The sequence below is a fragment of the Triplophysa dalaica genome, chromosome 4 (assembly GCF_015846415.1).
Source record: "Triplophysa dalaica isolate WHDGS20190420 chromosome 4, ASM1584641v1, whole genome shotgun sequence".
NCBI lineage: Eukaryota > Metazoa > Chordata > Actinopteri > Cypriniformes > Nemacheilidae > Triplophysa > Triplophysa dalaica.
In genome coordinates this window covers 16895289-16920864 of record NC_079545.1, presented here as the reverse complement: position 1 = coordinate 16920864, position 25576 = coordinate 16895289, and the positions used below count along the sequence as shown (strand labels likewise).

At 37.8% G+C, this 25576-nt stretch overlaps 1 protein-coding gene across 4 annotated transcripts in view; it reads left to right on the top strand.

The window, feature by feature from the left end:
- emid1 (EMI domain containing 1) overlaps window positions 1–25576 on the top strand; it is a 62428-nt gene that overhangs the window by 26050 nt on the left and 10802 nt on the right. For all 4 annotated transcript variants that reach the window (XR_008906537.1, XM_056746641.1, XM_056746642.1 and 1 more), the window contains exons 4-8: window positions 13215–13304; window positions 13935–13996; window positions 14131–14257; window positions 21241–21285; window positions 21385–21483. Coding sequence is in view for 3 of the 4 variants with exons in the window: in XM_056746641.1 (XP_056602619.1) it covers window positions 13215–13304; window positions 13935–13996; window positions 14131–14257; window positions 21241–21285; window positions 21385–21483 (423 nt within the window). In the remaining variant the exon portion in view is untranslated. The remainder of the gene's footprint in view (window positions 1–13214; window positions 13305–13934; window positions 13997–14130; window positions 14258–21240; window positions 21286–21384; window positions 21484–25576) is intronic.

The window sequence follows — 25576 nt, the reverse complement described above, 5'->3', positions numbered from 1 at the left end:
ACAATTAGTACATTAAAATTTAGTCATTCGACAGACGCTTCTTTCCAAAGTGACTTACAAGTAGGAGAGCATATAAACATTTTGTAGGCAATGAGAAGTGTAAAACTAGTGTTCAATGACTGTTTAGTCCTTTCTCACATTGTTATATAGTGGAAAATCTTAAAGGGATAGTTCACCCAAAAATGAAATTTCTGTCATCATTTACTCACCCTCTCGTCATTTCAAACCTGTATGATTTTCTCCCTTCTGCAGAATACAAAAGAAGATCGTTTAAAGATTGTTGGCGAGAATTTATTGACTTGCTGTTTTTGTGTCCGTACAATAGAGGTGAATGGATACCGGCATTATTTGGTTACCAATATTCCTCAAAATATCTTATTTTGTGTTCTGCTGAAGAAAAAAGTCTAACAGGTTCAACATGAGGTTAAATAAATGATGACAGAATTATCATATGGGGTCAACTATCACTTTAAGATTGAAAGGATTGATTTCATGAATAATTCAGAACAAACTTATTCTGAAGTATTTTGTGTTCTCAAACACTTTCTCTGTATACAGGTGTCTTTGTTCTGTTGTACTGCTGTCCTATTTTAGTGTGATGCTAGAAGCTCTGAAAGTGTAGCACACAGTTCACATGAGTTGACAGAATTCTTTCACGCAAGGATTGGGTTTCTCTGTATGCAAGTGCGTGTTTGCTCTGCATGCAAGGATGTGTTCATATCTATTTCTTGTATGTGTGCCATCTCATGGCAGGTGTCTGTAAAAAGGAGAGATACAAAACAGATCTTATTTAAAACTCAAGAAAAAAACTGAACGCTGTAACGCACAGTGATCCATTTAGAGCAAAGCTCCGCTTCAATCCCTGTAATGTTGTAGCTTTGTATGTTTTCATTGGGCTTTAAATGAGCTAAACACATGGAAACATTGATGTATTATTGCTCATGCAACATTGTCACTTAGGCCAGCCATCACCACAAAAGACACAGCGACTGTTCTGAAGACAGCAATATATTTAATGAAGTCTATGGCCACCCTGAAGTACAGCCACCACTTAAACTCTCTTTAACTCTTACTTTAAAACTAATTATACACACACTGGCACGCACACATGCACAGACACACAAAATGCTCTTGGTTCAATGGGTGTGTGCGGAATTCAGAACTGTTTATGATCTGTGTTGTATCATCCTATAGCATATTGCATTTCTCATTATTTGGCAAGTTATCGCATGTTGCAGCTTTCTTCAATACTGTGCAGCTCTATAACATAGTGACATAATAGTTGTAACATAATTGTTTCCATATGCTCACATCTGCTGTTGTTCATATATACAGGTAGATACCAAACTTACCCCATTGGTTTCATCGTTGGACGTGTTACTGTTCAAACAAAAGCAAAGTTTTGAAAGCAGAGTTGATAAACTCTTGAGGGAAATTATGAATCGAGTTAGGAATGACCTGAATTATGAGGATGAAATTTGAATGGCAGTCGCCTTGCCTTTTAGCAGATAAGAATTTAGATTAGATAAGTCTTTGCACATATTACACATATTTTTTAGTGGATATGGTGTAACTGTTTTATATTTGACAGCATTTATTCTTATTTGAGTGCGTGTTTTTGTATGTTTGGTTGTTTTTTTAAACAACAGTTTTTATGTCGAAACCCATAAGCACGGCTGCTGAGAATGTGTGTGTGTGTGTTTGTTTTTGAGATAGAAGGGGAGGAGGCAAGGTGAGAATGATTTGTTGATTTCTGTTACTCCTTTTCACGATAGCGATCGGATCCTTTTTCCAAAAGAAGCAAACATTTACGACTCCTGAGGATCTGAATCCTATTTAGACAATCATATTGAAGTACATCCTAAAGTCTCAGGGTGAAATTCTGAGCTGACATGTGCAGGCTATTATTTTTCTTTGGAATAGCTGACAACAGGTGTTCTGAAGCAATTAGAACAGTTTATCTCATTTAATAACATGAGCCCTATTTATCACAACTCTTGAAAGGCATCATTCATCTCACCCTTCAAATGCATTCTCCATTTACAGTTCTCCGTTTGATGTGTTGTCTGTCAAATGTCAGTTTTGTGGCAGTGTTCTGCTCATAGTCTGTTCTGTTTCAAGGTCGTCTTGTCGTATTTATATTATTGTTTACTTTTTTCCGTAAAGGAGACTGTAGTGTAAACCATGATAGGGACCAATAACTAAAGGCTGCAAACTAAAATCAAAGGTACCTCAATTTGAAACGGTTGTGGAATTCTCATTTCTACAGGGATTGTGATGTGAGAGTGCGCTCAGAACCTGTCGAGGTCAGCCATGAGATCTTTTGTTACGAATTCCGTTTAATCTTAGGGAGACGAATCCAAACCTCTCATCAACCTTTCACATTAGACTTTTAAACACAACCCTCCTGACTAAAAGTCAGCTTTTCCGAACACTTCAAATGAAGATTGTCAAAATTCCATTCGTGCACGTCCAACGTTTTGGAAAGAAAGCGGCCTGAAACTGTGAGGTGGGAGGTTTCTGTAGCGCTAGACGCCAAAACATTGGATCATACTATCACACACAGTTCAGTGAGAAATCAACTCCATGGCTTAAAGCGTAGATATTCTCGAAGAGTGAAATGGGGCAGAGTAAATCAGACTCTTTCCTCGCAGTTTGATGAGTTGAAGAGTGAATTCTTAACCGCAAAGATTAATGGAGTTTTCTGATCTGTGGGACTAGGAGATTTGCGGAGGGGGAAGCTGGAATGGTGCTTCCTGTGCGTTCAGTTCCTGGCCAAGAGAACCGTGCTGTCATAATGATATAGTTTCTGGATTTGACGCCATATTTATGATGTTTCTGTGGTAACGGAGGGGTTGTAGAGGACCTCCAAATGTTTTTGTTATTTTTGGAGAGGTTAAAGGTGGGATGCGATCTGGCCATCTGTGCTGTGCTCATACGGCCTGAAGGTCTTGTTAAAAATCATTCTGTACTTACAATGCAGCTGGTGGCCAAAAATACTTGAGTTTGCTTTGTACACAGTGTGAGCGAACTCAATAAAATCTCTCTAGGATATTACAACAGAGGCACTAGAGATGAAAGGGAGAGTTCAACCCAAAATGAAAATTCTGACATGAATCACTTACCCTTGTCCCAAACCGGGGAATACATTTATTTTATTTGGTTGAACACAAAGAAAGATATTTAGAAGAATGGGCAAGTTCATCCTAAAATCAGATTTGTGTGATATTTTTCTCACCCACATGACGTTCAACATGTTTTGAGACCTCCCGGCGTCTTCTGATCACAAATAAAGATATTTAAGGGACATCCGAGAGATTTTTCAGTCCTCCTCAGAGACATCATGGTTATAGTTCCTATAGTTCCATCCGCTCTAGTGCATCAGTTGTATTTTTTTGAGAATTTTATAATTTTTTTCGAGAATGCTATATGTGCAAAAAACAAACCAAGACAACGTCTCTAATTGTTATAATCTCCTCTGTCTTGTCAGTCTATGGTGCACGTTCACGAGAGCACTTCTTTGCATGCTCATTCGGTTGGGGCAGACGCCGGCATTCTAACTGACAACCCGGAAGTGCAATTCTTTGTTTAAAAGCAGACGCAGTATGTAAGCTGATCTTCGCAAAATGTCTGATGATTTTAATATTGAAGATTTTTTTGCCCAACTGAATGCGCATGTGTCCAAGTGCTCTCGTGAACCCGCACCATAGACTGACAAGACAGAGAAAATAGATTGAATAAAGACGTTATTTTGGTTTGCTTTTTGCACATTAAGTATTCTCTTTGCTTCAAAATTATTAAATTGAGCCACTATGAGCAGATAGACCAATTTAACAATGTATTAAGTACTTTTCTGGACCTTGACAACAACTATAACCATTATATCTTTATCCTGTTAACTGTCCGAGCCCTTTTTGAGCCTACACATGAAAACGCATGTTGGAACTAAAATGGCGGTAACTCATGAATTCTTTGAAATACAGACTTACGGTTGGTCTCGTTTGAAAAATGAAAAGTAGCTGATTATTGCTATAAAAAAATCCACACACAAAAAAATTAAAGATATGTTTTTAGGTTTATTGTATAAAATATATTAAAAAAAAATGTTTTTTTCTTTGATTAAAAAATACATGAAAAAAATATGTGTCGCAAAAGCATAACAATAAATCTAAGGACACTCTTTATAAAAAAAAATCAATTACTCTCCCTACATAATTATACATTATCGACTTTTTCCAAAATAAGTTCCACAATGTATCCAAGGCAAAAAATTATGTTACGTTATGTAAATAAATTCTCACAGAATAAAAAAAATGAATCAATTTTGACAAAAAAAATGTCAGAACCTTATAATTTCCAAGGCGTCATAGTATTGCACGACTATTGATTTGTTCATAAGCCTACGGTTTTTATGGTTCCCAAAATGACAATTAAAACGTGACGTCATAAATATTCTTTAAGTTAGTATTTTACAATAACTTTTAAGCACAAAAGTTAGAATCTGAAATATTTAAAATGAGCATTTCACTACGTTCACTTTCTGAGAGACTGAGTTCACAGGCACTCATCTGGAAATTTCCGGACAGAAAATAAAAGACAATTTTGGACACGTTACAACAGCTCCCTTTCTTTGTTTTCATTTAAAGGCTGTTTTTATGGTATATTCTCCTTTTAGTTCTCTTTTAGCTTTTAAAGGCCATTCTCTTTGATGGCTATGTTAATTAGCCCTACTTGTGCGTTAATGAGCTGATTTTGTGAGTTCCTAAATGAAACAGGCGTTGTTTTCCTGAGCTTGTTTTGTGAATGTCTTGTGGTGGCGCGTCCGCTGAGCTGAGAGGTTTTTTAATGACTGCACAGTCTTTGGAGTGGCTGGTGCGGCTAGCTTAGATGATCCACTCCCTGCCTGACTCTCTCACAAACAACATTTTGTGGTTCAGACAAGCTTTATTTGGTAGCGTCCAGCGATGATAGGAAGGATAGAGAGGGTCAGCTACTGAACTGCCAAAGCAAGTTCATATAACTTGTGCGAGCAGGGCAGAAGTGATGTGACACGGGTATTGGCAAAGGTCAGTCAAGGTCACCAGACAAAGACATGAAAGTGGATCGAGTTTTACGAATGGAGGAGGATCCCGGTCAGTATGCTTTGTGTTTCAGCCTAATAAAAAAGGACAAGTGGGCCGGCCCTCTTTCTGTTCAACATCTGTTTTCTTAGTGTGGGAGGAAGCGGTTCTGCGGTGTGAAACGTCTCATCTGAGGAGGTACTGCTGCTGGTCTACATGGTTACACATGCTCCCGGGGCTTATTTTAGATCTTCCACAGACACCACATGGCTGTTTGTCTCTTGTAGGAAAGTGTTCCATCCTGTACACTTTCCAATTTGTTTCCACACACAGTGCAGTGGATATCTACACTGAAACAGGAGCGGTCAATCTCTTTCACAGACATTTAGAGAAACATCACCGCTTGCAGAACGTTCTTTTACGCTTAAACCTGAAACTGTTATTTAGTTTACCACTTTTTAGGATTTTTAAGTTAACCACTTTGCAGGATTCTTTTTAGATTCAGGAGGTATTGGTTTCTATTAATATCATATCAAACCCTAAAAATGCAGAAAGCATAAAAAGCATCATGATATTATGTGGATTCAAGAGGATTTTTCTCTGGTGGACAATAAACCAAATGGAAAAATCTTTTTGATGCTGATGATATTAAGACCAATGATGCAGAAAATGAATTTCTCATTGGTTTAAAAAAAAATATGTCAATGGGTTGGAATAATACATTTAATTCAGTATATTCATGTATTTAATAAACTAAAAGTTCAAGATTTTCTCTTACTCCATTGCCAATTATTCTTTCCGCATTTTGAACAATAAATTGACTCAATTTTCAAAGTAATTTGCTTCACAAGTAACTTTATCTGTATTTGAGATTGAGAATGTCCAGGTATTTGTTATGAAAACAAGACAAAAACGGAAAATAAGTTATTTTTTGCAGTGTAAAATTGGCAGTAGTGACTACCTGGAAACACCATAGCAACAACACTGCAACCACTCAAAATACCCTAGCAACTGCATAGCAACACCATAGCATGCGACGACATCAATTAGGTTTTATTCTGAAATATCTAGTTTACGTTGTAATTCCATCTAATGGTTGTCAGAAATAAGAGAGCAAACATATTGAAAACGATGCCAAACACTATGAGAAAATGAAATGCATCAGCATCAAATCAAGAGATGAGGGCCATGCAATCCTCCTTTCTCCGGAGAAAAACAAAGCCTTTTGTTTTCTGTGTTTACATCTGTCATTACATGATGTCAGAGAATCACAACTGTTAGTTAATTTCAAATAAAGGCCACTTTGTTATAACAGCGTGCCGGACAGATTTACTGTTGCTTCAGGGGTAGAGTAAGACAGTTTTAGGGAAGAAGTTGTTAATTTTATTCCCCAGGGTGTTACTGTGGCGTAAACCCCGAAGAGAGACTCCTTCTCTGAATTGTTTTCAGGCCTTGTTTCATCCCTTGAAAGCTTCACATGCAGCTTGGCACAGGCTTAATGACAGGCGATGGTGCCAGCGTTGCTTCGGCCTATTGATGGACTTCTCATAACTGCTGTGTTCAGATGCACCAAAACACTTCAAATCTATCATCATTTACTCACTCTCACGTTGCTCTGTACCCGTATGATATGTGTGGCGCTTGATTTAGTGCCACATTTTACCCCATTAGCAACGGTTCTGGTCTATAGGAATGTGTTCTTGGGATTTTAAATCTCATTTGCTGCAAAAACTGGCTCCTGTCGCAAATGGGCTTAACCTCGGGGGTAGCTGCCATGGTCTAAATGGGATAGAATGACGTAAAATGTACAAAAAATACCAGACGTCTGTATGCTTTCCCTGTACAAGATTATAGGCTGTATATATACGTGCACATCTGGATCGGTTGACAGGTGCACATTTAGAGGAGGGGCGATTGTCTGATGCGTGAATGCTAATGGTTGTCACACCGACTGAGAAACACTCATGTTTTAGTGACTGTCTGTGAGGAATGGGCTCTGGTTGCATTATGGGGGATTTCTGCAGCCAGACTTCCATGAACTTTAATGATACTTATATAAATAAGAACAACGTTACTGCCTACTGTCTCCGGCAGCCAATCCTGTTTTTCTTAAAGTTTTGCAGGTCAGCAACACCATCAGGGTGTAGTAAGACGGAGGGCTTGAGTGTGGTTGTGCGTGAAGTGTGTGGGCGTGTGTGAAGTCAGACTGAAGTGTGTGTGTATGTGATCATGCAGGAATGTTGACTGATGAGGTGAGATGTATGTATGTAGGAGGTGAGTTCTCCCCGCATCATTCTCTTTGCGTCACTCCTTCAGTCCATCTGTTCTGGGTTGGCATTGGCCTGTTCCAAGACCTACACAACTGCACTAAGTAGGGCTTATTTTATTTTTGGCAGGTCATGTGCGAGAGTGTGTGCAATTTTGCTTATACATCTTTATTTTGGATAATGTATAATCTGTTCAAAGCTTTCTTAAAAAATCTCTTGGTTAAGACCTCTAATGAGGGAGCAAGTTTACACATCGAGTATCTGCTGAATTGACACAGGTCAGAGGTTAAGGGTGAACTGAATGAATGAATGAATGAATTACCAATAAAACATTATTAAAAACAGATAAAAAAAGTGTTTAGTCATGTAACAAAATTATTGAATATGTAATTGGTTTATTGATTTTATACATTTCATCTAATGTATTTTGATGTCAGATTATTGATATTGATAGTTATGACATCTTGTAAATAAGCTCTAGTTTACAATTTATTCTGCTTCTGGATTGTTTATTAAGTTATATGTATATATTTGTTTAATATATTTGTGTTATATACATCTGGGATGGTGGACAGAGTGAAAGTAAATTATGACAGAATTTCCATTATGTGAACTGTTCCCTTAAGTATCTAACATATCTTACAGATCAGTGACACCAAAAGCTATTGAAATATTAATGAGCACAATCTTCTTCATTTGATGATCACAACCGGTTTATCTTCACAGCCCACTGGTTTAACATTAGCGGTCACTTTCCTCCTGGAGCAATTTGGACCTTACTCAGAAACAATGGAGTCTGTGTTTGAGAGAGAGAGAGAGACAGAGAGAGGCACTCACACACACAAGGTCCTTACCCTATCTTAAAATACGAAGACTGCTTTCTCAGCAAAAGTGCCTGCTCACTGTTGACATTCTATATGGCGGTTTCCTTATGAAAGAGAGCAAGCCTGACTTTACCTTCTGCATTACACACACACACACCCTTAATGTACCTCACCTGCTTTCATCACTGCCACCTGGTCTCTAATGAGTCTGTGGGGCTGATGTCAGCACTATACGCTGACAGAGATGGATGGAGACGTCTTATTTTTCCTTTTTTTAGTTTTCTCTACAGCTGCATGCTTGGCCAGCCTCATTCTAGTACATTTGTTCAGGTTAAATAAGCCAACGTGTGGAGACAGTTGGACTTTAAACCCATAATAGCGATGATGGTCTGTCCATTATACTTTGTGTTATCACTACTGAGACTGGACCACTACTAGACATGTTATCTATGTTAAGCTCATCAGGATGTAAGGTTTGCATGATTTTCATGTGGTTAGTCTCATTTTGATGATCTGAGGTCGGTCATGCCACGTCTCTTCAAATGGATGTTGACCCTGAAAGCCAGTTCAGCATTGTTTAGAATTTTTAACCAAGCTGACATAGCAACAAAAATGAGATTCCAAGAAGCTTCAGGGAACAAATAACACAGACAACACTCTTTGTTATGGACGAAACTGACTTGCAATGGACTCAAACATAAGTTTGCAACCACAGAGAGAGAGAGAGAGAGAGAGAGACTGAGATTTCTTTATGTATTGATAAAACATAACCATGTATGAGCTGTCCAATTGCAAGAAAGAGCCTGAGACTGTGTAAGTGACGATTGTGGTTTTGAAACATATGAATTCTTGGAACACTAACTATTGCTGACTGAATGTAGTGATATTCATTAATTGTTGGGAGTAAAGATAGGACAGTATGTTGGTTCAGTAAACGTTTCTCTCCTGGCAAAATGACAGAGACTGTGTGTGAAGGATGAACTTTGTGCTATGTCCTGTGAACAAGTTTATTTTTATCCAGAAAGGAATATTAAGGGCTGACCTTGGGCCATTAATAACTTCAAGGCTGAGTTAGGAACAAAAGACCTATGAGTTATAGTGACCCTCTACATACCCATAATTCACACACACCCACACACACACAAACACAAACACACACAATCTACGTCTGGGGTGCATGCCAAACATTTTGTTGAGGGTGTCACAGAAGCCATTTCCAAGATTTTTTCACATACATATATTCCATGTTTTATGGGGACAGTTTATTCACACAAAAAATGTTTTACTGTATAAATTGCATATTGTATCCCCTACACCAAACCCTCACACAAACCTTTTCACATAAACAACATTTTGTTTCATTTATAAGATGTTTTGTCATGTCCCCACAAGGTGAAAATGACTGGTATTATCTTTATTATCTAGTACTATCTTTCAGGGGACATTTGTGACCACACATACAATCACACAAAAAATGCTACGTAAATAAACACTACTGTTCAAACACACAAAAGTAACTATATGAACGATGTTGTCTTCCAAAGAAACTCATCCAAAAGAAATCAAAACAGTTATTTTAGCATCTTCAAAGCAGCAAACTTTTGCCTGAAATTTGTAAAGATGTACTCTTGGCATTTTATCTTGTTAGTTCAAGATAAGTGCAACTTTAACACCCATTAACAGTCATTTTGTCACTCAACAGACAGTTTATCAAAACAAGTGCACCCACACTCATTGGAACGCATTTTTTAACCCTACATACTGCACTATAACTCAGGTACAATACAAACAATGAGCGCTTCCTTCCACAAACATATTTATATAAGATGACAAACAGGAAATATCTTAGTCACACAGACACGAATACATCACACACTACAGTACTTCCACGTCATGGTTTCACCTCGTTTATTTAAAGGGATAGTTCACCAAAAATACTCATCCTCTTGTCATTTCAAACCTGTATGACTTTCTTTCTTCTGCAGAACACGAAAGAAGATATTTTGAAGAATGTTGGTAACCAAACAACGTTGGTACATATTCGCTTCTATTTTATGGACACAAAACAAGAGTCGATGGGTACCTCTGTTGTTTGGTTACCAACATTCTTCAAAATATCTTCTGAAGAAGAAATTCATACGGGTTCGAAATGACAAGATGGTAAGCAAATGATGACAGAATTTTCAATTTTGGGTGAACTATCACGTTAAGTGTGAAGAGATTTATTGTGCTGGTGATATTTCTCCCTTCAGCTTTGTGATATTTGAATCATAGGAACTTTGATAACCCCATCACGGCAGAGACAAGAGACCGATTTTCGATTATCTTAACAGGAAGTGGCCTCATAATTTTGTTCAGGGCTCTTAACCCTTAAACTATCCACCATTCAGGCATGCACGCATTCGCACACCTTTTATGACCTCACAGAGCGGAGAGTGTTACATGAGAGACAGTTTTATCACATGATCTGATCTCACTATCCCCTCCACTTCTCAACTCGAGAGTACTTTGTTATTAAAAACCTTATGATAATGTCAACCTTCCCCCCAGAGTATATGCTCACACCCAGGAGTTGAGAGGTCAATCTCATACACATTTGCAGGTTGACGTGACTCTTGGCACTGGTAAAATGAAGTTTATTAATAGTCCAGAAGACGCATGACAAATCTGGGGTGGTTAGCAGGACAGATGGGATATTTTGACAGAATCTTATTAAGTATCACACGTGTAGGAACATTGAGTCATATACTATGATTAACAAAAGATTGATAGACCTTTATAAAAAGATCTATGCAAACATTAAAACACTTTTTGTTTTAAAGAGGTAGTTTACCCATTTATCGTTCACTTTCTTTTGTTAAACAGAAAAAAAGATATTTAGAAAGATGTCTCAGTGGTTTTGTGTCTTTACAATGGATTGGCCAATGCTGTTTGGTTACCAACATTCTTCAAAATATCGTCTTTTGTGTTCTGCAGAAGAAAGGAAGTCATACAGGTTTGAAATGACAAGAGGATGAGTAAATTATGGAAGAATATTCATTTTTGGGGAACTGTCCCTTTAAGGGAGATGTCTGTAAGCATTTGCATGTGTTTAGCAAAACATTTTTTTGTAGAGTTACACTTGGAAAAAAGCTTTAACTAGACCTGGGTCGAACAAGGTCTATCTTTTGGAATCTCAGCACCAATTCAGACTTAACACAACCATCATTGAAGGCAAAGCATTATAGGAAATTTCTCATCCACAAACACACCCATTCAAAGCGAATCCAAAGACTCCAAAAGGAAACACTTATCCCAGTGTTTCATGGTTTAACTGCAAACCATTACCATCCCTTTTTCCTGATCATGTTTACCTAACAAGAAACGTTTTGTCTATCTTGAATTCTGTTTCTATTGTCCACCAACACTGGCAGCCTATGTATTATAAAAAAATAAAAGTGTGTTATTAAACCTTTTTCAATGCAGCATCTTTGTTTTTCATTTTCTTCTCTGACCACATCAGTCACATTCACATTGAACCAACTTTCTTACCAGTTTTCCTACACCAGAGAGACCGAAACACGTACCACTTTGTTGGTTATGATTCTGCTTCTTCAGTGGTTTAAGTCACGTCAGAGTGGCTGAAGAGATTTTCTGTCCATAGCCAGTAATGAAGCATTGAAGCATCAGTTGTTTATGTCTGCAGCACCTGATCTTGCCACAGACTGCCTAATATAAGAGACTGGTTTGCTGAAGTAATCTGAAACAGGTCAGTCCAGGGAGTATTTCTCACTACCTTGAAAAGAACGAGTGAGAGAGGAAAATGAACCGAAGCCTATTTGAACAGCACAAGGAAACCATTGTTTTTGCATTTGAGCTGTCTTCTCCTTTCAGCCAAATGTAACCTCTTCCTTCTCCTCAAGATCCAAAGAAAGATAGAGAAAAACTGTCATAGAATCAAAAGCAGAACGATTTTACAGAAACCAAATTAAAACATATAATACCCAAAGATGAGTTTCTGTTACCATAATACCATAAAAGGATTTTCCCCATTGATGTAGCCCACTCCTGTGCCGGGGTTCTGGGTGGGCTTACCTGTCACAACGGCACCTTAATGTCGTATCTATCTCTGCAGATATGAAGAAGCATTATTAGTGCTTTTTTCAGAGCGTAACTATCCCTATACAGAGTATCAAAAGTCAGGAGTTCAATACAAATCTGTTGTTTGGGTTCCAAACTGAAGAAATTGTGAGTTGTTTTTTCCATGTGGTTTCTAACAATGTGCTCATAGTGTGTTGGTAGTCATTTTTATCAACTGCATACACAGTGTTTTCAATAGAACAATAGAATGCATTAGAAACCATTATCATAAATTTTGTCCATACCTGATGCGGTGGCGTCCGGTGTAGACACAGTGTTACTTTTTATTTGTGTGTCTGATGTACACATTACAAGCTGGAGACAAAACTAACCAAATGATAGTTAAATTAGTTACTGCCATTATTCTCAGAATAAAGATTGACATTATTCCGTCCACTTCTGCTTGCAGAGCCCAGTCACATCGGTTTGGGCTGTAATGCTCTTGGGATGATATATCACAATATAAAAATCATGCATTACATAATATGTATTGTATGATGTGGTGTTGAATTTTTCCAACACGACTTTGTTTAATCCTGATGGAACATTCTCTCTTTAGTATCTTTATTTATTTTCTTATTTTCATTCTATGTTAAAATTAGTTTAATTTAGTTTTTATTAATTAACAGGTTTTAATAAACCTTAAGGGGCGGTTTCCCGGACAGGGCTAAAGCCTTGTCCTGGTTTAAGATAATCCCTGTTCTGGGAACGGCCCCTAAATGTTGTAAATTCTATGACAATTTTGCATCGAAAATGTTTAGTTTAAAAAAAATCTGTTATTTCAACTTTTTTCAATATATTAGGCCTACATATTGTGAACACATTGTGAACCCAATATGGTGTATAGTATTGAATAATAGGATGAGTGTATCGTTGCACCTCTTTATGAATGGAATCAAAAATATCTGCTTTTCTTATCATAACCTTAAAACGTTTTTGTCCAGGGTCTTCAAGTAACCTGGTTGCTCAGGAAGCGGTACGGAAACATGCCTTAGTTCTGAAACCTGTTGGGAGAACATCAGAGCACCTCTCTAGTAAGAACAAAACTCCATCCTCAACTCAAAACATGCTTTACTTCACCCCAATTTCTATACAATAAATATGCAAATGCCCCTTTCTAGAGAAAAGGGGTTTAGAAAACACCTTATAAACAACCTAAATTGTACCCAAAGTCCTCTGTTGCCAGACACAATGAGCCGAAATAGTAAATAGTCATCCTGCATTGGCAATTTTGAGTTCGCACAAGCCCTTTCTGGTTCTTTCACCGACTCATAACGGTCTAATTTTCCAGTATCCAGCTTTTATTATTGCCTGATCAGAAATGATGACAGGAGCTTAAAGTGATCATACTGCAGAACTTTTAAAGATCTCACCTTGGCAAGGGTAGTGTGAACGCTGTTATTGATCACATTGATTATCATTTTCTTGTCTGTCTCCACATTTCATCTACATTTACATTTACATTTAGGCATTTGGCAGACGCTTTTATCCAAAGCGACTTACATTGCTTTATCCTATACATTTACCATATGTATTTGCAATCCCCTGGGATCGAACCCACAACCTTGCGTTGTTAACGCAATGCTCTTACCAATGAGCTACAGGAAAGCTCAGTGGCTCAAAGTGAGCTCAAAACTCATCTCTCTCTGTGTCTTCTCTTTCAGACTGTCTGAACTGCAGTCGTATCACCGCCCTTACAGATCGTGTCAGCTCTCTGGAGGCAAAGGTAAAGTCACATCCTTCTCCTTGAGCTTCTTTCAGGGCCAAATAATGCATTGCTTTAGCATTAGTGATCATGTATGGTACAATTCGGCGTAATGCATCTGAAAATAAATGACACTTCCTCTTGTGCTCTTCCAGGTTCAGGTTCTTACTGCCCCTGCCTCAACCTCTGATAAAAACACACAGATCAAAAATGAAGCGGATTCCTTGTCCCTTATGGGAGCAGTACCTGCCAAAGGCGCACCTGGGGCTCAAGGTCCCGCAGGTATATTTGTCTATATTTTGTACATACATTTGTATTTATATATTTAGAATTACTTTTTGACACTGAATCCACTTTCACAGAAGCCAAATTACACAGAAAACTTTATTAGCCAATAAGCACTTCACTAATATTGATAATCCCCAAATTCCACCCACTGCTTCATTTATCTTCTCATACAGTTTCTGAGGAGCGATTAAAGTAGACTTAAGTTGGGTGTGTTTCGGATAGTGGGAATGGTGATGGTAGTGGGTGTTTTTTGGGCGAATGCCATCATGCTTGTGGCTTGTATCCCACCAATTCATTGCTGTCTTGGAGATTTAGTACTGAAGCAATAATAGGATTGTGAAGACTTGAAGAGATGAATTGTTTAGTAAATCGGTCAGTGTCACTGTGTCACAGGTCTCATTGTAGAGATCCTGCAGCCAAACTTTTGTAAATGCCAACCCTTTTATTAAGTTTCTGAATGACATCAAACACAAAAAATCCAGTAGAAAACAGAAATGATTATGGAAAAAAAATGACTATTTATAATCTTTATGACTATTTAAAAAATTTGGATAAAAATCTGGATAAAAATGGTAAAATAAAGTTTTTTTCATTCGTAAAAAGGCAGTACTGAGTTTTTGTACAGTTCATTGAGACATTGATCAATTGACCATTTGCAAAGCCCCCCCCCTTCTGGTTTGTGCGACATTCGTCAAAACGCTCACAATGCAGTTTTGGCTCCAAAATGAGATAACTCCATTTTAAAGGAAGCATCAATTAAAATCAGTTTTAACTCAAGCTTTTGTTATATAAGAGGGAATCGTATTCACGCGAACATCATGTAAGTGTCATGACTGAAAACGCCCTTGTTACTGAGATTACATCTGTTACGAACGAATAATGGAGGCTGTTTTGAAGGGTTTTGGTATTATTTCGGGTGCTGGGTGAATATGTGACCGGTAGTCTCCTGTTTGTTTATTTATCATGGAAACTCTAGTAACATATCAGACCCACGATCACGGTGATCTTTTCGTTCGGTTCGGGATCGTTGGTCTCAAATGCTGACAGGTACGGTCATATATCATTAAACGGAATACAAGTATAGGCTATACAAGAAATGAAATAAATTTATAAATCACAGAAGGTCTCCAGATAATACTAATGCCCTGCGAAAACTGGGAATGGTGCTAATGTGTAACCTTACGTTACGTCTCTAACCAAATTCACAGAAGGCTCCAACTACGCAAACTGCTCTTCAATAAAAGCAGTGGGCGTTTACTTACAAGTGTCTTCACTGCGGCACGCCCATTAAAACCGAGCGTTTGCAGAGCTGGCCTCAAAACCTGGGTAAAAAATAGCCTATTACTTATTGATTTTGATGATTTTGGATGTAAAAACCACGCGAACGTCACAAGTAGACCTCATTTAACAGTATTAAACAATAAACAAGCTCAGATCATCAAACCTTTAAATAAAAGGTTGGTTTGTTTTTTATCTCATTTTGGAAGCAAACTCTTCATTTATCTTGAAATAATCATTTCTGGGGAAACATTATGTGTACTTTAGGCCAACAGCTGTCTATCTGCAATAGGTATTTAAAGTGTAAATTCAAGATGTATAAAGAATAACAAAGTAAAGATCAAAGCTATAGCCTACATATATTAAAACTGAAAGACCTGCATCACCTAGCTATGTCAGTGTTTCCCCTAACATTACCTTAGGGGGGCGCTCCGCCCCTCCAACGGCACCACCCGCCCCCCTTGAAGGTCAAGTTAATCTTATTTTATTTAAATAGCGCCAGATCACAGGAGTAGAGAAGAGCTTTTAAGGTTACATTTAATACAGAACATGTCTATATGTTTTTATTTTACTAAACATACTGACACGTGCGCTCCGCTCACGCACAGGTAAGCACACTCCGACCAGTGGACAGAGAGCGCGTGTCCGACAATATTTCGTGTCAAACACCGGAAAAGCAAGCAGATACAAATATTTGCGTTTTAAAACGCTCCCAGGGTGGTGAAAAGAAGTAAAGAAAGGATGCACGCCCTGCCCCTGACAAGCAGCAACAGTCCAGTCACCATCGGATGACAGGTTTTCGCACCGCTAGACAGAATGAACCATTCACATCATCAGACTATTTCTTTAGTTTAAATTGAGCCGCGCATCTACATAACTGAGCTGTACACATCACACATCAGGGAAATTTATGTTGACTATATTTGGCCGATATCTTTAATATCTTCATATAGCGCCAAACACATTTCAGTTTAACACTTTCTGCTCCGTAAATGCTGCTTCTCCCGCCAGAGACGCATCGCATATAGAGACCTGCAGACACCAAGATCAGGTAAATTAATGGACACTTTTACTTTAACGTTTAAGTAAACGAAATGCAGCAGTAATGAAGTATTTTAAGCCATCAGTCAGTTTACTGTTTGCTATATAGGTTTGTTGCATTGTAAACCATAACGTCTTGTATCTACATTAAGCATTAATGATATTAATGATATTAATAATATCAATAGCATTAATAATCAGCATGTTAAGAGCATTTTATAATGAATCATGTTTTAATCTGGGATTATTTAGAATCAGTTCTAGTATGATGAGCATGAAAATGCTACTTGTAAGCGTAACTTTGTAAGTACTTCTGCTCATGATAAATTATTTTCAGTTGTGACTTTTAGTTGTCAGTAGTTTTATTAAAATAGGCCACTAGGACTTCGCCAGTGCCTACAAATTGTGGGTATCTGAATATAAAATAAATGGCCTGATAAAACGTTAGATGTTCACTTTTTATATACATATTTGACTGGGCTCAATTGATTAAATATGATTTATTTGAAAAAGCATTGTCCGGACCTCCGCCACAAAGGCAATTAAATATAGAAAATATAGAGACTGCACATAGCTCCCCAAACCCCCCCCAAAGCCGTAAACATAGGGGAAACGCTGTATGTATTTATAATGTCACATTCACTAAGTAAACCTAGCTAGCGTTTGTTAACTACTGTAACAGTAGCCTATAGTGTGCTAATTTGAAGGCGGAATAGATGATTTGGTAAAATGCTGAGCCTTTAGCCTGCTAGCACTGAAATCATGATTCCACCCTCCATGCGAATCACCATCCAAAGCCACCCCTCCTCCAAAACACATAAATGTGCACAAACTATAAGCCCTTGGATCAATTAAATCATGTCTCTACATCTACGGCAATAGCGAAAACTTTGAACGTAAACAATAGCTTTAAAACGGGATTTGATGCAGCATAGTTCCCTGTAGACGCTGGGAAACAATGTAGTACATAAAGATCCACAAACTACATAAGCAACATAATCAAAACCCATTAACCGGAATGCATTTGCGAATGGAAATCTGCTTTCACCTCTTTGCTGATTCGAAGTTTTTAAGATGGTATTTATTTTTGTTCATCCTCTGCAAGTGCCACTTGCAAACTTGCACACATTAAATAAGGGGGAAGGTTAGGTTCCAGCTGTTTACCTGACATTCTCCCGCTGTGTTTGCAAGGCATATGTGACAGCGCTGATGACGTAGGGTGGATGCGTGAACAGGGTGCTTAGTGGGATGCAAAATATGTTGACTGAAAATGTACTCGCACCGAGGGCAATGATTGGGCAAACGTTTTTTGGTCCTATGCCTGTCACAGACGATATATAATTATAAAAATGCCAATGTATCACTTATAGATTGCTATCAGGATGTAAAGAGACTTCCAACCAGCATGACAAAAAACTTTCTGGACTGGATTGCCTACTCAGCCTTTAAGTTAGCTGTAACAACATAATGCCATTGGTTTCTGACACTTTAGGCAATGGGTGAAACTGATTATGACCATAAAGATCTAATTTTACCTCCAATAAAATTCTGGCGGTGTTCATGAAATGCAGTCCCAGAGGTAAAACTCCAGTCAAGTCTTCTTGTATGAGTCTGTTTTAAGAAGTCTTTATTCTTGAACATTATGACGACTAAGATTCCACAGCGATATGACTTTTAACTGGGATCATGTGCGTACAGTGTGACGGCTAGCAACAATCGCAAAGGACTTTTTAAAACCGCATAGTATGCATCCGGAAAAAACCTACGGTTCGATTTTCGGACAAAGTGCCAAATAGGAACAGGGGGCGCATAATATCGGCGTTATGATTGGTCCGGTCGCCTGTCAATCAAAGGGTCAATTATTAAATAAATAGAAAAAAAATGTTTGCATCTAAGTTGTGTGAGAGTGTAAGGAGTCTAAAGCCCTATTCGTACGGTAATTGTTTCTCATGATGACGCAAGATATTTTCTCCATTTAAATGGTAATTTTATTGCCGTCCAATTCCAGAATGTCTGTGTTTTTCTCCCGACACCCACAGAAAAATCCCAGGCTGAATTACCTACAAACACCAAGGTCGTGCGGTAATGTAAGTGCCGTCCTTATTCACATCTCTGAGTTTATAACAGGTGTTATATCCAATATCTGTTTTAAGTCCGTTTTGACCAGTTAAAAGCACCGCAGAATGTTGCTCTTTAGGAGTTTCAGGGAGTCTGATGCATTGAAAAAAACGTAAATGGAAGCATAAAAAGCACAACATGAGTCACACCTGAAGCGCTTCTGTGAACAGAGAAAAACAGTTCCCAGACAGCAGAGAGTACATCCATTTGGCTTTCTTTATTTTGCAAATCACAATGTTTTTTGGTTATCGATTTAAATATAAACCTTTTGCAGATTTGAATGATATCTTACGTTACTGAATGTTTAAGGGATTACAAACTCACACCTACACCGTGAATTTATGTTTGGCCGAATGCACAAGATTTCACAGCAAGGAGCCATGCAGGTTTATTTTTACAGACGTGCTTATGAGAAACACTTACCATCCGAATAGGGCTTAATTTGGTGTCTTTTTGGCAATGCATTATGGGAGTGGTTGTCATCTTTTCGATGTTAAAGATTTGTTGTAAACGCTTGTTCCTTGAATTCAGTTTGTGCTTAGAATACTTGCTAAAACTTTAAGGAGGAACATTCAGGTTCTGTTTTTGTTCTTGTGTTATACGTACGGCTATGCTAGAACTGTCAGGTTATGTAAAGATCAGATTCCTCCATCATTTTCCTCTAATCCACCCATCAATGGGAATCCTCCCATTTCTCCCATTTGAGGGCTCCCATTTCTCCCTCTGAAGACATCAAACCATATTTTATGAGACTTATGAATCATCAATGTCCTCTAAATTTTGAAACTGTTCATAAAACCGAAAGCCCTCATCGTAGCTCTGAAAGATCTCAACACACTTCTCCAGTCTCCCTCCTCCCTTTGCTGACTTGGCAGAACTATTCAGTAAATCAAGGGCAATTCAATAACTTTCACAGAATACATTGGGATAGATCTGCTGTCCAGAAGTACTACACCTCTTTCTTCTATCCAGTCTATACCCAAGAACCATGAAGGCTTGTGGTGCACACACAGAAACTTCCCAACAGGGGATTATAGTGATGTACTTGATAAGCAGATGGGAAAAATGATGCTTCCAAATGGAAGTGCTTCCATGGCAGGAACGAGAATGTTTGTGGAGCTTTTAAAATGCTCGTGGAGGTTTCTCCACCCCCCAAAACTTCAAAAAAGTTTTAAAACATCTGGACGCCTCACTTGTGTTTATACTAGAAGTAGTTAGAAGTCATAGCTGCATTTACATGATACATCTGCATCCGGATTTCCACCATTAATTATGTTGTGAATCAGGTCAAGTGTTGCAGATGTGTTTGCAAACACACCAGACTTGGTGGTCGAGATGCAGATGCGCTCCGGCATCCAGTAAGAGCAATGGCGGAGGTGTGTGCATTTGTTTATGTTGCGTGGTGTTCAGAATATGTTGGGCTTGTTTACGTACGCTGATTATCTGATGTTAAATAACGTCAAGCTATTTTCCTGTTGATTGAATTGAATAGTGTTTGTTTAGTCTCTGCAGTAGTAGCAAGTCTGCAGATGGACAACTATGTCTCAGTTATGTGTTCCTGGATTGTCCGGGTTGTTTTTTTAAGACCGGACAGTAGCATGTAATGTAGAGAGATGATCACAAGGTATCAGTTTGATCAAGGCTCTGAGTAAGGCTAGGTCTTTACTGAGGCCAGTGTATTTACAATTGTTTGCTATGAGGCTTTGAGGGGTTGTTCTGGTGGCAGAGAGTTGAAAAATATTAAACTTTGGGAAAAAACTGCGGTCACTTTTTTCTTTTTACAAGCTGACATCACAGTGGTAATACCACACCAACCAACCGTCACCTCCTACTTGTACAAAAAAAAATGCAAAAGTTTATATTTGTGTCTCCAAGTATGCATTTCTGTACCAGATGTCCCTGGACCACAATATTCAACATTAATATTTGTTGATTATACAAAGGACCTGCAAAATCAGATATTAGTACCACATTTCTTATGCAGATATTCAGTATCGTAGCAACCAAAGTGCATCACTTGAAAAAAACATTCATTTATTTCATTTTTATGATACAATAGGTTTATTAAGCTCTTTGGTTTTGTATGTCCTATGAGTCTTACGAGCTTTCTGCAAATGTAATTGTTGTACAAAAAAAGTTGAGGGGATTGTAACAGTTGCAATTGTAAAAGTGTAGAGGTGACCATGACCAGCATTGAGGTTTTTTTTTACTCTTTGGGTCTTTCATAAGGAGAATAAAAGTGTTGACATAAGTATATCAACGTATCAGGTCATAAATAATTCCCATAGGGAATCTCGTCTCTGCAGTGATGTCACAGGTGATGATCTCATATGATGAGCTCAGTGTTTTTTAAACTGCGTCTGCCAGCAGACACTTCGCTGATTCACTGATTCTATCAGGCTGTCTGTTGTGGGATAGGACTGGAATACACTTTAGTCCAGCAGGCTGACTTTCTTTACAAACTAGACGAGTGAACTTTTCCACACCTGTAGAATCTGTTTCGAATTTGGCTGTAAATATTTTGTGGGTTTTTGTGCCAGGTCCTCAGGGTGAGAAAGGCAAGGATGGGATAACTGGGAAAGATGGTGAGTTGTGTCATCGAGTACATACATCACATATTTTAAATGCAGGTGATTTATAACATTAGTTACCTGTCAAAATAATAAAAGGATCTGTGTCTGTAGGTAAACAAGGATCTCGAGGTCTACCAGGGCCAAAAGGTGAAGCGGGTTCCAGAGGTCCATCTGGGGCTCCAGGGGGTAAAGGAACAACAGGTCCTTCAGGTATCAATCTCTTCTTAAAGAGTCCTTCTCGTGGTTCAGCTGATTGGTTGAAAATCTGAAAGCAATGACAAATGGGTTGATATTTTTTTATGAAACATCTTGTTATTGTTTTGGTCTAATTTACAGATCACCCATAGAAACACCCAAAGAACACATATGTGCAGAGTAGACTGTCTGTGTTCCAGTATAAAGTATTTCAGAAATGGTCTTTGTACATTGATTTATTGAACTGTGTCCTGTTATAACAGCCTCGTTCTCTTATGGAGTGCTGACCTGCGATGGCAGTGTGGTTTCTCCTCACGTTGACTTTTGTACCATAAGAGACACTATATCGAGAAACTGCATCGTCAGCGTTGAGCCCCATGTCCACTGCCAAAATATTTGTGCTTAGACCGCACGGTAAAAAATCCTTTTTAGTTCACAGCATGAAGTGCTATGCTGGGTTTTCCTAAAAACACACACACAGGCTAGCATATCGCTTACCCCCAAACTTGAAGATAATATAGTATTTAGTATTGTTATAATTGTTGTAACGCAACCACAGTTATGAGGGATTTTCGACCCTAAATGGGCCTAGCTGAAGGGCTCCGCAGACATCTGAATACAATCTTAGGTTAATTTCTTCCATATGCTTGTCATTGTTTTGTTGAATTTGTCATTTTTCTTTATGGCTTTATATAGATTTCTTCAAAACTACATTGTAGGTTACACAGAAAATATTGTCTTTGGGAAGGTATGGTAACAAATTACCATGGTACTTTAATATGTACCATATTACAGAATGGTCACCATTATTAAATGCTGTAAGGTATAAAATTTGTGTTTGTCCCTGACTGAGCAGAATATCGGTCCATTTACTTCCTGTGAAAGGGAAACAGGATGTCCTCTTTACATTATGCTCTTATGTTCACACAATGGACCGTTATGCACCTAAGTAGCATCTCATAAAGAAACACAGCAGACTACATTTGACCTGCACTGTGACTTTCAGAAAGTGAAAATGTTTAAGTAGATTAATGTAATTCATCCTGTCCATTCTCTTCGAATGATAAGTAAACATTTTTTGCATTGCAATACATCACATTTTAGGCTGATGAGATAGGGATGGATGACAGGAAAAATAAAACTTTTTGCTACATAAAAAATAAAGGAGAGGAAATAAGTCTTTCCCTTTTGCAATTTCATTTTAAAATATTTGATTTTATAGATGGCTGCAGCGGCAGCAACATAAACATCTCCGCAAAGATTCTAGAACTGTGAGTAGTTTTAATTTCATTTAATACAATTAATATGCAATAAAATATAAGTATAGAGTAATATATATGTGAATTAAATATAAAATAAATTGTTATATCACTAGCCAGACCCGATAACCCAACACAGACCGGAAGATAACTGTAGGCCAGGCAGGTGTGTTCGATGAAACCTTCTATAACAAATATTTAAGTTAAATGTGAACTTCAGGAGACATAAATATTAATCGTACACACATGCCTGGTCCAAAGTTAACTTCCTGTGTTTGGTTATAAATGAAGAGTTTGTTTCCCAAAACAAGTTTTTCAATTATTAATTGTGTTTTGTGTCAGTTAGCTGTATGTTTTTAGTTATTATGGGCTTAAATAAAAATAAACCAACTGCAGTTTGATTGATATTAATTGGAATACACAAAAAAACATGATTTTTTAAATAAACTCTTCAAATATAACAATTTATTTTATATTTATTTTATCATGTTATTAATTTATATTAATATTTTGTTTATATTAATTTATTAAATTAAATTAAAACTACTTTACTTATCAGTTATTTAAATTAAATCTTTGCAGAGGTCTACTGGAGGTTATTTTCGGTCCACATAATGTTGCTGCTGAAACCGTTTATATGAGTTTGTTATTTTAGTTTAATAAATTTAAAATTAGTTTATTATTTTATTTTATATATATATATAATATAGATTCATATAATATTATTATTATTATATTATATTTATTATTATTATTATTTTCAATTTGATTTTTAAATCACTTTTGAAAAGCTGATTCCAAAGTTTGTGACAAATAAAAAAGCTGACTTTTTAAAAATAAACGGTAAATAGACAAAAGAAAATATTGTTTCCTTCTGCTAAATCAGTAGGTTTGAACTTACAGTTGTGTTCAAAATTATTCAACCCCCAATGCTGTAAATGGTTTTAGGGAATTTAGTGTACATTTGTAATTGTATTCAGAATGAAATCCTACAAGGACTTCTTAAAGAACCATATGCAACTAAAATGACATCAATTAGTTTTGTAATACAGTAGTAAATGTTTCTTTTGTGAATTCTTCATTGACATAATTATTCAACCCCTTAAAGACTACCACTCTGAAGAACAGAGGTTCAATGAAGTGTTTTCAATCAGGTATTGAAAACACCTGTGGATATCAGGGAGCAGCAATAAAGCCTAATAAGCACCAATTAGGCAGCTTTAAAATGACTGTGATACTCAGCTCCTTCTAGACATTTACTGGTGTGGTTACAAACATGGTGAGGTCAAGAGAATGGTCCAGGAAGACAAGAGAACAGGTGATTACTCTTCACAGGAAGGGCAATGGCTATAAGAAGATTGCAAAGATGTTAAACATACCAAGAGACACCATAGGAAGCATCATTCGCAAATTCAAGGCAAAGGGCACTGTTGAAACGCTACCTGGTCGTGGCAGAAAGAAGATGCTCACTTTGACTGCTGTGCGCTACCTGAAGCGTAGAGTGGAGAAAAGTCCCCGTGTGACTGCTGAGGAACTGAGAAAAGATTTGTCAGATGTGGGTACTGAAGTTTCTGCTCAGACAATACGGCGCACCCTGCGTAATGAAGGCCTCCATGCCAGAACTCCCAGGCGCACCCCCTTGCTGTCCCCAAAGAATAAGAAGAGTCGACTGCAGTATGCCAAAAGTCATGTGGACAAACCACAGAAGTTTTGGGATAGTGTTCTGTGGACTGATGAAACAAAATTAGAACTGTTTGGGCCCATGGATCAACGCTATGTTTGGAGGAGGAAGAACAAGGCCTATGAAGAAAAGAACACCTTGCCTACTGTGAAGCATGGCGGGGGGTCAATCATGCTTTGGGGCTGTTTTGCTTTTGCAGGTACTGGGAAGCTTCAGCATGTGCAAGGTACCATGAATTCTCTTCAGTACCAGGAGATATTGGATGACAATGTGATGCAGTCCGTCACAAACCTAAGGCTTGGAAGACGTTGGACCTTTCAACAGGACAATGATCCCAAGCATACCTCCAAATCCACTAGAGCATGGTTGCAGATTAAAGGCTGGAACATTTTGAAGTGGCCATCGCAGTCACCAGACTTAAATCCGATTGAGAACCTCTGGTGGGACTTAAAGAAAGCAGTTGCAGTGCGCAAGCCTAAGAATGTGACTGAACTGGAGGCTTTTGCCCATGATGAATGGGCGAAGATACCCGTAGATCGCTGCAAGACACTTGTGTCAAGCTATGCTTCACGTTTAAAAGCTGTTATAACTGTAAAAGGATGTTGTACTAAGTACTAAGATTGAATGTCACTTGGGGGTTGAATAAAACTGATAATGATGTGAGCTCAGAAAAGACATTTGTGGTTATTTCATTATAAATGTTATGTTATATTTGTCTGACCTACACGTGCCTCTTTGATTTAATTGTAAGCAGGATGACTGAATGATCATAATCAATGTCAAACCGACCAAAACAATCAATTTCAGTGGGGGTTGAATAATTTTGTACACAACTGCATATTTGTCACATACACACACCCATGAAGTGAAATGCTTTGTACAACACTCTTCCCCCACTATGCAATAAAATTATATTTTAGGGATAACAATAAAACTAAAAACGGAAAATAGGAGATTAGAACATAGAAAATGAGGAGAATTGTATAATCTGAAGAATTTACAACAATAAAGCATATAGCAGATGTTCTTCGGTATAATCATGCGTTTCCACTCCAGCTGATCTCGTGCACCAGCTGTTACATGTAAGTGAGGTTTCCACTTAATCAAAACTAACAGCCAATGAGAAACCAGCTGGAGGAACCTTCTGTAGATGCACACGTTCACACAC